At 32.8% G+C, this 15,559-nt stretch overlaps 2 protein-coding genes across 2 annotated transcripts; both read right to left on the bottom strand.

Annotated features, from left to right (window-relative positions):
* Window positions 1–1,319: 1,319 nt before the first annotated feature.
* Window positions 1,320–4,290, bottom strand: LOC112422819 (protein FAR1-RELATED SEQUENCE 5-like). The gene is made up of 4 exons (XM_039827060.1): window positions 3,405–4,290; window positions 2,883–2,993; window positions 1,526–2,801; window positions 1,320–1,338 (listed from the first exon to the last, which is right to left on the bottom strand). The coding sequence occupies exons 1-4, from the start codon at window positions 4,288–4,290 to the stop codon at window positions 1,320–1,322; spliced, it is 2,292 nt and encodes a 763-aa protein (XP_039682994.1).
* An 8,269-nt stretch (window positions 4,291–12,559) lies between these two features.
* Window positions 12,560–14,629, bottom strand: LOC120576083 (uncharacterized). The gene is made up of 4 exons (XM_039827059.1): window positions 14,621–14,629; window positions 13,893–14,516; window positions 12,963–13,086; window positions 12,560–12,567 (listed from the first exon to the last, which is right to left on the bottom strand). Exons 1-4 carry the CDS (start codon window positions 14,627–14,629, stop codon window positions 12,560–12,562), a joined length of 765 nt encoding a protein of 254 aa, XP_039682993.1.
* Between the last annotated feature and the right edge of the window lie 930 nt (window positions 14,630–15,559).

Below are 15,559 nucleotides of genomic sequence, written 5' to 3'. Positions count from 1 at the left end.
TTAAGCCACACTTATAACTAAAACCATAAGTGTGGCTTAATAGTTTCACTAGTGTTGTATGTGAAACCAGCAGTACATCTCTTATGGTTTCCAATAAAATATTCATATTTTATTTAAATAAATATTATAACTGAAACCATAAGTGTGGCTTAATGGTTTCACTAGTGTTGTATGTGAAACCAAAGTAGATCTCTTATGGTTTCCAATAAAATATTCATATTTTATTTAAAATAAATATTATAACTGAAAGCATAAGTGTGGCTTAATGGTTTCACTAGTTTTGAATGTGAAAGATGGTTTAATGGTTTCGATATTCTTGTATGTGAAACCAAAATAATTGTGCAAACCATAAGTTTGCTTCACGAATTTCACGAATTCATTTAACCATTTAACAAATTTAATTTCATAATGTTTTAAACTGTTAACCATCACAACAAATAAATAAAAATAAGTAATTTTTTAAACTGCAAATTCAAATGATCATTAATTAACGGTGACTCATGAAGTCATAAACAAAGATGACCATATAGGCTATACCATAACTCAAACATCTTTAACACAAAACATGCACAAGCAAATCCCTGAAAACATTCAACCATACTTTACAAAGTGCAACTACTATTTCTGCATTATTATATCTGGAAACCATTACAATTGTTTAATGGTTTCAATATGTTATAAACTGAAACCATTTGTATTGTTAAATGGTTTAATCTATCAAAGTACCATTTGATCAAAATTAGGGGTATGGAATACTGAAACCATAAGTATGGTTTAATGGTTTTGATAGTGTTTTATGTAAAACCATACTTATGGTGTAATGGTTTTAGATGAAATTATTATCAGTACATGGTTCTAATGGTTTTGTAAATAAAAACAAATGTGATAAACAATTATTTTAGGCCAAAGAATGTTGAATTTAATTAATATTTGATCAAAATTAGGGGTATGGAATATTAAAACCATAAGTATGGTTTAATGGTTTTGATAGTGTTATATGTAAAACCATACTTATGGTGTAATGGTTTTAGGTGAAATTATTATCGGTACATGGTTCTAACAGTTATTTTAGGCCCAAGAATGTTGAATTTAATTAAAATTTGATCAAAATTAGGGGTATGGAATACTAAAATCATAAGTATGGTTTAATGGTTTTAATAGTGTTCTATGTAAAACCATACTTATGGTGTAATGGTTTTAGATGAAATTATTGTTGGTATATGGTTCTAATGGTTTTGTAAATAAAAACAAATGTGATAAGAATGTTCAATTTAATTAAAATTTATAAGAATGTTCAAATGTGAAACCAAACTAATTGTCTAATGGTTTTGTAACAACCTATAATCATCAATACATAACAATAAAGAATGTGAATGTATAATTTCCAATAGATCATATCAAAATATTCCCAATAAAATCTATTACAAACTTATAACATAAAAAAACAATCAATCATTGACCGCTTTTTTTTTTTAAAGCTTCATCATCTCTCTTTTGTTTCTTCCGATTTATAAGGAATTTCTGCCTTTCTCTAGCTTTTTCATAATCACTTTTAAGTCGCTTCTTTGACTTAATTGGATTTGGTCCTTTTTTGAACTTTGGTGCAGTGGACTTCACCCCAGCAGATGGTTCACCGACAGCAGCTCCTTTTGAAGACTTGGATGATGACGTCAAGGAAGATGGGTCTGTACGAATACCTTTAGAAAGAAGCAACTCCTCTGCCTTTTTCCCAGCTTCAAGAACACCGTCGAGAAAAATTTCAGATGCCTCCGGATCTGCACAAAAACGTGTAGAAAGCTGAACGGTAACAGCACAAATTTGTTGATATCGTTGTGCTTGAGTGGTGTCTTCAGTGCCAACATTGATGGTAGATTTCAGCTTATCAACAGACGGACGCACATCTCTAGTCCAACGCTTTAAAATATATTGTCCAGGTATTGTCTTCAAAAAATGATATTGCACATAACCACCTAAGAACTCCAAGATCTTCAAAACATGTCGACATAAAAAGCCCCTGTTCTCAAACATACGATATGAACAACTAAAACTTTTGCTTCTAATGTTAACTGTGACAACTCTTTCATCAAGTCGATCATGATCTTCAAAACTTGGGAAAAGGTTTTCTTGAAGTTCTGCATCCAAAACATCAACATTGGAAGTCCCGTCATTATCATTATCAACATCATAATTATCATCAACCTTTTCAATTGTGAAAACTTTGAAAAACTTGTTAAAGGCAGACCCTTTTGTTGTGTCCTCCTCATGATAGTATTTGAAGGAAAGGTCATACTGCCTGTGAATAAATGCAAAGCAAGCTGGTGTGTACTTGTTTACAACGGACCGCATCAGCTGACTATTGGGATAATTATTTTTTGTTCTAGTGTTTGCAGCCTTGAAGTCCAACTCAGCATGATTATCTCTCATTCTCTGAACCATAATGTTGAAATGACTAAAGAATCGAACAAGTGAATGGTCTGGCTGCAGAAATCCACGAAGAAAAGAATTGAAAGACTCACTTAACTGAGTTGTTTTCAGACCAACTGTAAAATGTGACTTGACCCAAGCTGAAGACCAATGCATACGATTTCTATAAGTTTGGAGAAGCCACCTAAAGTCTGAAGTAGGCCTTCCATTAAAACAATTTTTCATCATCTGATCCCAATTATAGTCGAAATCTGATTCATCGTCTACATTTGAAACCAAATTAGTTAACTCATCGAAAAATGCATTGTTTGCACGAGAGCCAAGATTTTTCTTTGCATTCTCTGCCATGTGCCATGAACAAAGCCCATGAAAAACACCTGGAAAAATATTCGGAATTGAACACAATAACGCACTAGTCTGGTCTGTATATATAGTCTGTGGTGTCTTATTGGACATACACTTCAAGAATGTTGTAAACAACCAATCAAAACTAGCTGCTGTCTCATCGTACAATAGCGCAGCACCAAATAAAACACTATTGCGATGATTGTCAAAACCAATAAAGGCAGCTGAAATAATGACCAATAAATGACCTAAATCAGAACAAAATACAACATATATATAACTTACACTAAATAATGAAACCAACCCTGAATTATAGTGCATTTATGCTAGTCTGTAATCACAAATTATAAGAAATCACGCCTCAGCAGTGAATAAACTCAATGATAAAACACATAGACACTAAGTATTCTAATAAGTATGTACTAAAGATCGATCACACAAGACAATTTCTGGCTAAGTAAAAATGCCTGCAACTTTATCAATCTTACAGTCAATCTCGGACACATATGACAGACACACCTAGACACTAGGCAGTTCAAAATGTACTCCAACCTATACTAACCATGCCAGAACAAAATACAACATAATGAAAGTAAACACTTATTAAAAACCTGAGAGAAGTAAAAGATACTAACCTAATGGTCGATATTGATTGTTTGTTCGGTAAGTTGTATCAAAACTGATGACATCACCAAATAGAGAATAATCTAGTTGCATAATTCCATCTGCCCAAAAAATGCTAGCTATGTCTTCTGCAGCATCAACTTGGATATCATAGTAAAAAGATGGTTTCGAGAGAGCTTCATTTCTAAAGAATTCTTGAATTACAGTTGCTTCACCAACCACCATCTCCTTTTGACGAATTGTCATTAGATAGTTCTTTAAGTCTGAAAACCGAAAAGGAAGATTCTCCGTACCTCCAACTCCTTGACCAAGAACTTCATAAGACATTCTCATCGACATTCCAGCTTTAGAATTTATTAGAGCTAGTTGTCCTTGAACTTCATTTACTTCTCTAAATGATCCCAGGTAACACAAATGCTCTGGTTTATGTAATGGATGACAGTGAGCCACATCCCATCTATAAATCTTATACACATTCAAAACTTCATCCAGCTTCAAACATATTCCAGCTTTACAACCGACCCTTTCCTCAGGTTTTTCTTTCACTTTCACAAACTCAATAACCAGTGGACTGTCTGATGTTGGCCTGTTGTTAGGATTAAGCAAACTTCCCTTCTTGAAACCTTGTTTGTTACAAACATAACGCACATAATGTACCTTATCTGATTTCTTATTTTGTGAATTATTCTTCGACTTCAACATAGTTCTAATAGAAAATCCAATGTTATATGCATAATTACCATAAAAATCTTCAATCTCTTTAATAGATTGAAAGACTAAAGACTTCCATGATTCTTCATTGCTAGGGGAGTAACATTGAGAACTATCAGCATGAATCATTGAAGAAGTTTCAACACTCAGTTGTCCACTCTCAGATGAATTTGATATCAAATCCATTGAAAACAGCAACAAACACTATTAAGAACAAACAACCATTAGATATCATAAATTGAAACTACAACTGAAGCAAAATTGAAGCTAATATGCCAAAACCAATATACTGTGTAAATGGTTTTTTCAAGTTTTACTCTGAAACCATTTTGCTCTGGAAATGATTTCAGAGTGTTGATTTGAAAATACAACTGAAGCAAAATTGATTCTTATACAAATCGAAAAATGAAGCTTATTGATACAACTGAATCACTAAATTTGAATCACTAAATTGATACTATACTAAGAACAAATTCGAAATTTGAATCAAAAACTAAATACAACAAAAATGATATACATGATTACCTCTTCAAAATGCAGTACGAATTTGCTAGAGATAGCCGGAAAAACGACGTCGGACCGGTGAGAAAGGGTGAAATTCGTGCAACCTAGACGGTGAAATCACGTCGCAATCACGACTGGAAAACGACGTCGGAGCGGCGAGCAAACGTGAAGCAAGGTTCGCCGGTGAAATCGGCGCAATCACGCAGTGACGTAGCCGATTCGTAAATCGGAGCAAAGAATGCAGTCGCGAAAACGGAGAAAGATAGCAGTTTCGCGAAAACGGAGAAAGATTGTGGGGTCTGAGTTGAGAACAATAGGATCATTACAAGTGTCATGTTATCTGATGGTTGTGATTAACTTATGCATGGTGCATAAGTTATGGCTTATGCACCATAACTTTTGCCGGAAAGGAAGAGGTAGCAAAATTGGGCCAATTTAGTGTGAAGATGGCCCAATTAATGCACAACAACTCTTTTGAGATTCCACAATAAAATCTGACATTTGCAATACTTTCTTTCTCAACAGCTAATGTGGTAACGTGCGCGCACTATTCCTCCATCTTCTCTAAACCAACTTGCATGTAAAATCATTCACTCAAAACATGGAAAGAGACATGTGTACCCTGTTTTTTTAGGAACTGCCTCAGACATGTTAGACCAACGGGAGGTGTATGGTTGTTTGAAAATGGAAAACAAAGAATAAGGGTTTGGCCTAATATCTGGCCCAATAGTAACGATGGCGATACATTCTTCGTTGGTGGGAAAAAGGTGCCATTTTATAAGTAAACCGAAAATAAATAAAACAAAAAATGTCTTAGCTCGCCATTTATATATGGAACAAGGGTTTGGTGTATTGAAAACGGAAAAAGATACATGGACATACCAATTCCATACACCCCCTTATACCACCTATGACATGGCAATAAAAATTTTAAAAAAATTGATCTTTAAATTGAAAAATGATTAAAAGAAATAAGAAATAGTAAAGAAAAAGAAATCCAAGGGTTTCATATCTCGTCTCTCTCCAGCACGTGACAGCGAAGTGCGATCTCCATCTCTCACTCTCCGCCATTTGCTACAACGACCGATAGCTCTCTCTTTGTCATTTGGTCCGACGGCGGCCCGTAGCTCTCTCTCCATACCCTGATTAGCTCTCTCGATTTCCTTCCTCCTTCCTCTATACGAATCAGTTTCTCCATCTCTTTTTTCCGTCGCCGAATCTCTCTGTTAAAGGTGATGTTTATCTCAAATCTTGTATTTGATGAAGGTAAAATAATTTTTGAATTAGAAATTCATGATAAAGAAATTAATCATATTAGGGTATGATACTTACTTAGTGAGAATTTAGGGTTAAATGAAGCTTGATAGTATTTAGTTGTTTAGTTCATAATTGAGTTAAAATCTATGTTATTTTCTACCGTCTGATTGTTGCATTTTTGGGTTGTTGATGATTATCATTGTATTGTTGTTAGTACAAAATCATAAGTTTTCCCCAAATTTTGTAGTTTGATTGTGGTTGTTCCTCTAAATGATATCACGTAGAGTTGGTGTCAATTTCTTAAGGGTTAATAGTGTTTTTCACCCCTGTAATATATGTCATTTCCGGTTTTCGCCCCTTTAAAATTTTTGGTTTGATTTGCACCCTCATAAAATTTTTATTTTCCGGAAAACACCCTTAATAGGCCATTCAAAAACCAAAAATTCTTGAAAAAAAATTCTGAAAATGGCCTATTAGGGGTGTTTTCCGGAAAATAAAAATTTTACAAGGGTGCAAATCAAACCGAAAATTTTATAGGGGCGAAAACCGGAAATGCCATATATTACAGGGGTGAAAAACACTATTAACCCATTTCTTAATCAAAAGAATTGTGGTCACACTTGTGTTAAAAAATGGTCAAAGTGTTGGAAATTTGAAGGAAAAAAATGTGGTCACGTCTATGTTAAAATATCGTTAAGTGCAGATAAATTTTGTCAGTATGTCTATGATAACAAAGATAGGAAAACATTAACTTGTCACAGTATTATTTCCATAACGTTCTTCAATTTTTGTGGAAAACGTGTGATTATAAAATGTGTTTGTATTTTAGTTATAAGATGAATTTTTTCAAATCGTTCTTGTAACGTGTGTTGAGAATTAGACATTTGTGTGTGTTTTAATTGTTGTTGATAGAAATTGTTTTTGTATACAACAGATAAGGTCAACATCATGAACGAAAACAAACGAAAAAGGGATGGTGGTGTTGGTGTAAGTACAATTTAATTAATGAGACATTTAATGTGTATGTAACTGTTTGTGTTTTATGCCATTAATGAATGAATAATGTTCATTTTTCAGCCACAGATAAAGACTCAAATGCCCCGTACCAATAAGTTGGTAGATATTAACCGAAAATTATCTGATGCGCAAAGGAGTAGAATTATGAAAACTCCGTTCCGATATCTGGTGGAAATGAAGACCTATATAGGAATGAATGATACTTTATTGAAGGAATTATTGCATAGGTGGGATGCAAGTAGCTTAGGATTTAGAGTAGGCGTTAGGACTGTGGCCTTTAAACATCTAGACCTTTGTTTGGCTCTAGGTTTGCCTATTTTAGGAGAATCTTTGTCAGAATCAATAGATAGTGATAGTCATGTTAGAACATTGTTTGATGTGAATGAAGTTATTGATATTGATAGTGTACATTCAAAGCTAAAGGTTCTTCAAGAAGAGGACAACATAGATGATTTTTGTAGAGTTTACATCCTATTTGCCTTGTGTGTCTTATATTTTCCGAAATCACATGGTAAAATTAAAAAAGATTTCTTTAACCTTGTTGATGATTTAGATGCTCTTAGTACTTATAATTGGGGTGTCGCTGTTTACGATGATTTAATGGAACATTTTAGTAGTGCGACGTCAAAATACCATCAACAAAAGAATGATACAGCTTTACGCATTTCTGGTTGCTCAGCTATATTGCAGGTATGTAATATTGAAAGGGTTCTGTTTTTTTAATTATATCGATAGTTATGTCAAATGTTGTTTACGTTAATTTAATTTGTCATTTGATTAGATATGGGTGGTTGAACATTTAAGTCTATGTAGTGGACCAAATAAGCGTTTTCCAAGCATTAACAATTGGACCAAAGTGGAGGGAGGACATGTTGTAATCTCAACATTTTTTCAAATGTAAAGGTTAGTAATTGCCTTTAATATGTTAACTCGGTATTGTGGTTTTATAGTTTAAATTTTCACATACAATTATGTTAATTTAACTTATTTAATGTGATTAGTTGGTTGAGGATTTGGTTCCAACGCAAGAAGACATGGTAAATGATGTCTTTGTTAAAGCCGTTAACCATTCTCAAGTTGGTATTGGAGATGGTGCATACCCTTTATTTGATGTGCAAGCTTATATGGCTGAACATCAAAGGTTGGTGGGTGAACACAAAGATTTGCTTTCTCGTGTTTCAATCCTTGAGGATGATATGAGGATATTAAAAGAAAATAGTGCTCACGGTAGGGAAAATATTTCGATGCCAAGTAGCGTGGAAGTAGGAAGTGGGTCAAAACAGGTAGGAGTTAAGTGTGGTAAGATTGATGCGGATAATGATGGGTTGAAAAGTGAGGCGGGAAAACCAGAAGAAAATGATGATGAGATGAATTTGGATGATGAAGGTGTTGGGGAAGGGAAAAAAAATGGAAGAAGAAAATGATGATGGGATGAAGTTGAATGAAGAAGATGTGGCTGTAGAGGAAAAAAAAGGAAGAAGAAAATGATGATGGGATGAAGTTGGATCATGAAGATATGGCTGAAGAGAAAAAAAAAAAAAAAAAGGGAAGTAAGGATTAAGTCACATTTGAAAAGGCTATATTTGTTATGCACATATGAAAAGGCTATATTTGTTATGCACACATGAAAAGGCTAAAGATATGTACGTGTATAATTTTTTTAATGTATTTTAACTACATTTTATCATGTTGCGGTTTCTCAATCGAAACTTTAACATAATCGATTAACATTTTATTTTTCTTTTTTTTTAGGTTGATATGTGAGGTAGATGAATTGCGTTTTTCCAGGGTGTTTTTCCAATGCATGAAGGCGAGGCAATGGGTCAACTCAAATGTCTGTATTTTCCGTTAACCTTTATTTTTTTAATTTAGACTTTACTATATATGTTTGTTAACCGTTACTTAATTTGATTTATGTAATGCCTTAGGTTATTAATATTGTTGCCAAGACTATGATGTATGATGAAGTTCGAAAACATGGTTATGTAAAGCGCTTAATTTTGAGTGATTATTTTTTGGTATGGAATTGTATCAAGTATAAAGCCAAACAACCCTGAAGTGTATTCAACTTTTATTATCCCATGCCTAACATTAATTATAATTGCAGTTTGAGTTGCTTGACGATTTAAAGGCACATCCCAAAGGACGTAAACTCAAATGGACTGAGCGGAAATTCAAGATATATATATATATATATAGGGCATATCAAGTGAGAGGAGTTGTTAAAATGAGAGATGAGAGGAATAAACCTCAACCATTAGATCAAAATCAATGGCTCACATTAAAACTCTTATTGTAGTGACTTATGTGCTTTAATATTGCTCAATTTCTCCATCATCCCTTGGTTTACTCATTTCCAATTTTCAGTTTTCTTCACCTTCCTTCTTTACCGTATTCCTCTCCACATGGTTCATCACTAAAATACATTTTTTTTTCTTTCTTTTTATATATTTCTAGTTGTTCTTTCATTAATTTAACAACCAATTATCATGAAAGATCCAATTTAGCGAGTAATATTAAAGAACATCAAAACTTAGATCCAAAAAGGAACAGGAACACCGTCGACGAACTCCGGCGATTAGGAACACGGACGATGAACTCCGACGAACATGAACACCAACGACAAAATTGGGGATGTCGTCAAATCTATTCATCTTCCGGCCAATTGGAATTGCAATAGGCTTGTGATGGAGGAGTCATGGTAAAGAGTAGCATTACTGGGTTTGTTTTGTCACCGCATGAGTTACATAAATTGAATTTTTCATAATAATGATTAATGTGTTTATGCTAACAATCAAAGAGAAACTAGTGATGAGTCAATTGCAGCTGCATAATGAAGAGTGAAAACGGCGAAGAAAGAGATGAAGACAACTGGGAAATGAAAGGACACAATGGGAAACTGAGAAAAATTAAAGTCTATGAGTCCCTAAAATAACAGTTTTAATGTGAGCCATTGATTTTGATCTAATGGTTGAGGTTTATTCCTCTCATCTCTCATTTTAACAATTCCTCTCACTTGATATGTCCTATATATATATATATATATATATATATATATATATATGTCTTGTTGGACTAAGACACTTGAGGCGTTGTGGTTATCTGACTTTGTAAGTTTATATTTTAACTTTAAGTAATCATTATGTTGTTGTAGGTGTAGATGGGAGGTGATGAATTTGTCTTTTATGGTATATGTTTTTCATCTCTCTCATGTAATGTTTGTTGCTGTTCTTTGTTTCTGTGGCAGTGAGGTTTTTCTATATGGGTTTTTGTTGTATTAGTTCGGTTGGCGGTTGGTTTTGTGTGGTTTTTTATGTGGGGTCTCCGCTTATATTTGGTGCCTATTGTAACTCCTTATTTTGCGAGTTTTGTTTTCACCGTGCGACAACTCTGCCTAATAAATTTGATGTCAATGAAACAAAAAAAATTATGTGCGACGAATTTAGTTTATGCAACATGGTTGAGTAATTTTTATCATTAAAATTAGGTATTTGCACCAACCCATTTCGAAAACCACTGGACATGTTACATCTTGGACCATAGGAAGAGGAAAATGTATGTGCTGGACTCGTTATACAATGTAAGAAATGGCCCAAGGCAACGTTTGGATAATGCGATGGTATATGTAATTCTTAATTAATTTGTTTTGGTTAATTTAGTGGTTAGTGTAATTAATGTTGATCAAATGAGAACATGTGTTTTTACAGAAAGTACATTTTGAAGGGGTAGTTGAATTTATGAATAAAGTACCGAACAATTAAGCAAATATGTTGGCACCTTCGTTGGAGGTTGTAGTGGTGGATTTACCAAAGCAAAAAAATTGGTTAGTAATGTCGAAAAACATGCCAAGACTCATTGATATATTACTTGTGTTTAGGGTTTATTTGCCTAATTTGAAATTCGTCAAATTTGTAGTCATGATTGTGGCGTTAATGTCCTTAAGTACTTGGAGCTGTGGGATGGTCAAGCGAAATGGGGGCAGAAGAGTATGCCCGACTATTCATTGGTAATGCTTTAAATTTTCTTAAACATTGTGTTTTATTAGTTGTTGATTAATTAGTAATATGTAAATATTAATATATATCCAAATAAAAGCATTTACTTATCTACAGGAGGATATCCTTCGGATTCGCAGTGACATTGTTTGTCGTTTGGTGCTTCATGAAGAAAATAAGCAGAGAAGTTTTGTATTAGATAATGCAATGTTACCCGCGGACTTATTGATCGGTTAAACATACATTTTCTAACTTAATTGTGGTTGATTGTTATTGATGTACATTTGACGAAGACATACTTTTTTTGGTTATCGATGGTCATCTATAAAAGATTATACTTGTTCAGAAGACTGTGATAAATTAATTCATATTGAATTTATGTACATAACTATTCTCCCTATCATAATTTATTTATTTATTTAATCTCATACAAGCACATCAGTCAATTACACTCTTTATCTGGTAAATTTTCCAAGAGTCCGTACAAAGATTTACATTATTCCACATCAAACTCATGCTAATGAGTCAAGATTCTCATGATTCCATTCAACGAGATCACGTGGTTATATATTCAAAGGTTAAATTTGTTTTTGGTCCAAATACAATATGGGGGCTTCTAAGTTTAATTCTTACTTAATTTTTATTGCATTTTTGGGATTTGTTAAATATATTTACATTTAATTTAAGTCCCTGCTAAAACAACATTTGTTTAATTATCTTTAAACTCTAAAAAATTTCAATGAATTTTTTTAGACCTGTTTAGATCATTATGAAACGATGAAAAATTAAGTATAAATACACGCAAGATTTAGTACAAATTAAGTAAAGACTAAATTTATAAACTCCTAATTTTATAGGAAGCAAAATATATTTAACCCTAAATTCAATACGAGACAAATTAGGAAAAAAAAAAACACTAACATGGTATCACATTCACCAAAAATTGGTGAAGTATATAGCACTAGTTTTGGTTAGCTTTTTCTAACTCACGTTTAGAATATTATATAAGACTACACAACTGAACTCTTAGCATCTAGCAAAATTCCATAATTTGTCTCAAATGTACAAATTGCACAGATAGCATGTGTATAATTAGTGAGAAGGAAATTAATTGAAATGATAAAGTTTGTCAAAGATAGAAAATTATTCATCCTATGACTCATGCTATAAGTACCATACACTTGCGCTTTAATGTGAGTTCAATGTTCATTTTTCTACAATGGATGAAGATTGGTTTGGAATTGAATGAGAGTTTCATGCTTTCTCTAAGTTTCAAGGAACAAGGTACACTCCAGCAGAAATGGTAGAATGTATGGGTCGAGTGTGGGCATTTGAGCGAAATATGTTTTAATATTGTCTATGCCCACAAGAACGATTCTCATTCGCAAACATGAACCAATATCGTAGAGAATGGGAATACCGCATGGAAGAGTCTGCACGTCTTGGGCAATCTTTACGCCAACAAGGCCAAAGAAAACCAAAACAACGTTCATCAGAAATCACAAGAGGCAGTAATGAATCGCTCGAACTGGTCATTAACATCATACGCAACAAGAACAATCAGATGCAAATTCGTCTCAACAGATGTCTAACGCCTCCATTTAATATATCCACTTGGCGCTCGAGCTAACGCCTCCTTCACAACTTCATTTGCAACCTCTTCTTTAGTTGCACTTAACTCTTCAATAACCTGTCAAGGTTGATACAATATAAATATTAATGAACTATTGACACCGCTTAAACCCTATATACAAAATTCATATAGTTAAATATAAATAATAATATTTATTCAACCTTACCAAATACTCCCTCCGTTCCTTTTTAATCGTCTCTTTTGGAGAATTTTTTTGTTTCTATTTAACTGTCACTTTCAAAGTTCAATGCAACATTAAATGATGTTTTATCAATATACCCTTAAATATTTATTGCGGAGAGAGAAATATATGAAATAAGATATTAAATGAATAAGGTCATTATAATAAAAGTATAACTTATTGCATCAAAAGTAGTAACAATTATTGATTGTCTTGGTTTGTGTAAAATGTCAAAATGTGACAATTAAAAAGGAACGGAGGTAGTAATTACCAAGCAAGTGTGATATATTTTTGCCAACCAAACTAATACCAAGCGCCTTCATAAATCGTGGAAACGTCAATGGAGAATCATGATAACTTCGTTCGTATCCTAGTACATGCTCTAGAGCCCATACCTATATATACATATATAGTATGACTATTATAATTTAATAAAAATAAATAAATTAAATTAAATTGTTGCCATAAAATGGCATGAAGACAAAGAGTGGCCTACAAAACAAACACTCTTTCATCTCCTGTAAAACTTCATCCTATGTCATATAGAGTTATAAGTTGAGATACTCAAATTCAACGGCAATCATCTGTATTTAAAAGTGCTTACAAATTATTACTATATTTTAATGTGAGTTACACTTGTTTCAGTCATAGTTACTAACAAGCTCTAAATATCAATGAATAAAAGATCAATTATAATCATGTCACAATATGGCATGAAGACAAAAACTAAACATCAAATTAAAGTTAAACTTCACAATTTTTTATGTAACCCAACATAACTTGAAATCAATACTCAAGGTCACAATCATAATACAATATTAAGTAGATGCAATACTTTTATAGATAAATTACGCAACAAATATATAGCAGAATTAGTAACAACCAACATACAATTCATAACAATTTCTTTTCATTCAGAAAACAACAATCAAGCCTACAACTCTTAATTTCATATTCAATCGCAATTCGCACCATCATAAAATAAGCTTAAACATCAAATCAAGAAATCATGAAGAAAAAGAAGCAGCATTATGAGGATATATCAAACTTACAATCCAAAAACTCAAACTCAAGAAACTCTTGTAATATACAAATTATGTTACATTTCATTCTTGACATATATATTATACTCTTCACAGAAGACATATATGATGACAAAGAGTGGCCTATAAACGTATCAAATGATCATACAATAACATACCTGTAATACAAGAGCGCATCCCTTAATCGGTAACCGTGAAGAATTTTTTCCTTCACAAAAAAGAGGCGCTACTCGATTTAAACTGCAAGCAAGAATTTCATAAACAGCGACACCCCAATTGTATCTCCCAATGGAGTTCAAGTCGTCTAACATTTTTAGGCACCACCCACTAACCTTAACACTTGAATTTGGAAAGTAGAACTCGGCAAAACCAAGAAGTAAATAAAGTCGGCAAAACATCTCAGCATCTTCGTCTCGTTCCATATTAATAATTTTAGCATAAATTGTTTTTACATTGATGACTTCAATATCAAACATTGCTTTCGTAGTGGATGTAGGGTCCTTTTTGAAGTTCACCTTTTCACCTATTATATGAAGTCCTAATGCAAAACATACATCTAAAGGTGTAAACCGTATTATACGACCTTGTATAGCAAACCCCCCACTCCTATCATCCCATCTTTCTACCAATTCTTCAAGCAAATTTTCGGATATTTTTAATTTCTTAGGCAAACTCAATAACCATTTAAATGGTGTTTTCTGAATTTGAGACCTTTGAAGTTCGGTAAGCTTCTCGTTGACTTTAGTAATATACTTCGACTTACATTCATGCCTGAGACGTAACTGTAATAAAACAAGAATTCCAAAGGCGACATATAAGGAAAGGCATTAACAAAAACACAAAACACTAATGAAATCAAACAAACTAATTGACATTCATCACATACACATACCATTTTGTTGGGCTAGACAATGCTAGAATTACCACGGGAACATATGCAATTGTTATTAGTGGTTGACAAGACTACAACAGATGCAATTGTTATTGTCAATCAAGTGAATTGTTACTATAAAAATAAAAAAATATAATATATATAAAGGTGTGTCATCTTCACAACTTAATTCACAACTTAGATAATTTAGTTTACCGTCAAATGCAATCTTAAAATTATTTAGTTTACTATCAAATGCAATCTTGAATAATTTATTTCACATCCACTACTATTATGTCTAGCTTTTATCCACTACTATTTTTGTCTATGATTATTAAGAATTGACTTATGAATATCAATGAATGACTTGCTTCAAATGTCTATGAAAATTGAATTGTTGAATTTCAGATTCAGATTTTTTTAAATTGGATTCAACTAGTTTGATATTTACTTAATTTAGACATAATAGTAATTTGCCTAAGTATTATAATTTAGAACCTAGTAATTCGCCTGTGATCTTGGTTCACTCCGTGAAAACGGTATCGGTGGCTGCCATGACCGTTTTGTAACGGCGAAATCGCACTACAGGACCGTTTTTTAAAACCTTTTTTGTTCATAACTATGTCTGCTACTATATAATATAGGTTTATTATCTTTGCTTTTCATACACCAAATTGTTTTAAAAAATCAATTTCTAACATACAATTTTCTTTAATAATTGAACTCTATGAATTTACCAAGAGACTAAAGCAAGCTTCAAAGACTGTCAACGAACTTTATCACTCAATAAAACATTGAAAGAAATACTTAAATTTGTTTCAAAGAAATGCTTACATAAACTACATCTCAGCCAGGACCAAAAAACATTAGATCACCCAAGATCTCAGTCAAGACCTTACATAAATCACAAAATGTAACAGCCAAGAGGAAGAGGAATATGGAAGAAAATACCTA

The sequence above is a fragment of the Medicago truncatula genome, chromosome 6 (assembly GCF_003473485.1).
Source record: "Medicago truncatula cultivar Jemalong A17 chromosome 6, MtrunA17r5.0-ANR, whole genome shotgun sequence".
NCBI lineage: Eukaryota > Viridiplantae > Streptophyta > Magnoliopsida > Fabales > Fabaceae > Medicago > Medicago truncatula.
This window is presented reverse-complemented; position numbering and strand designations above follow the sequence as displayed.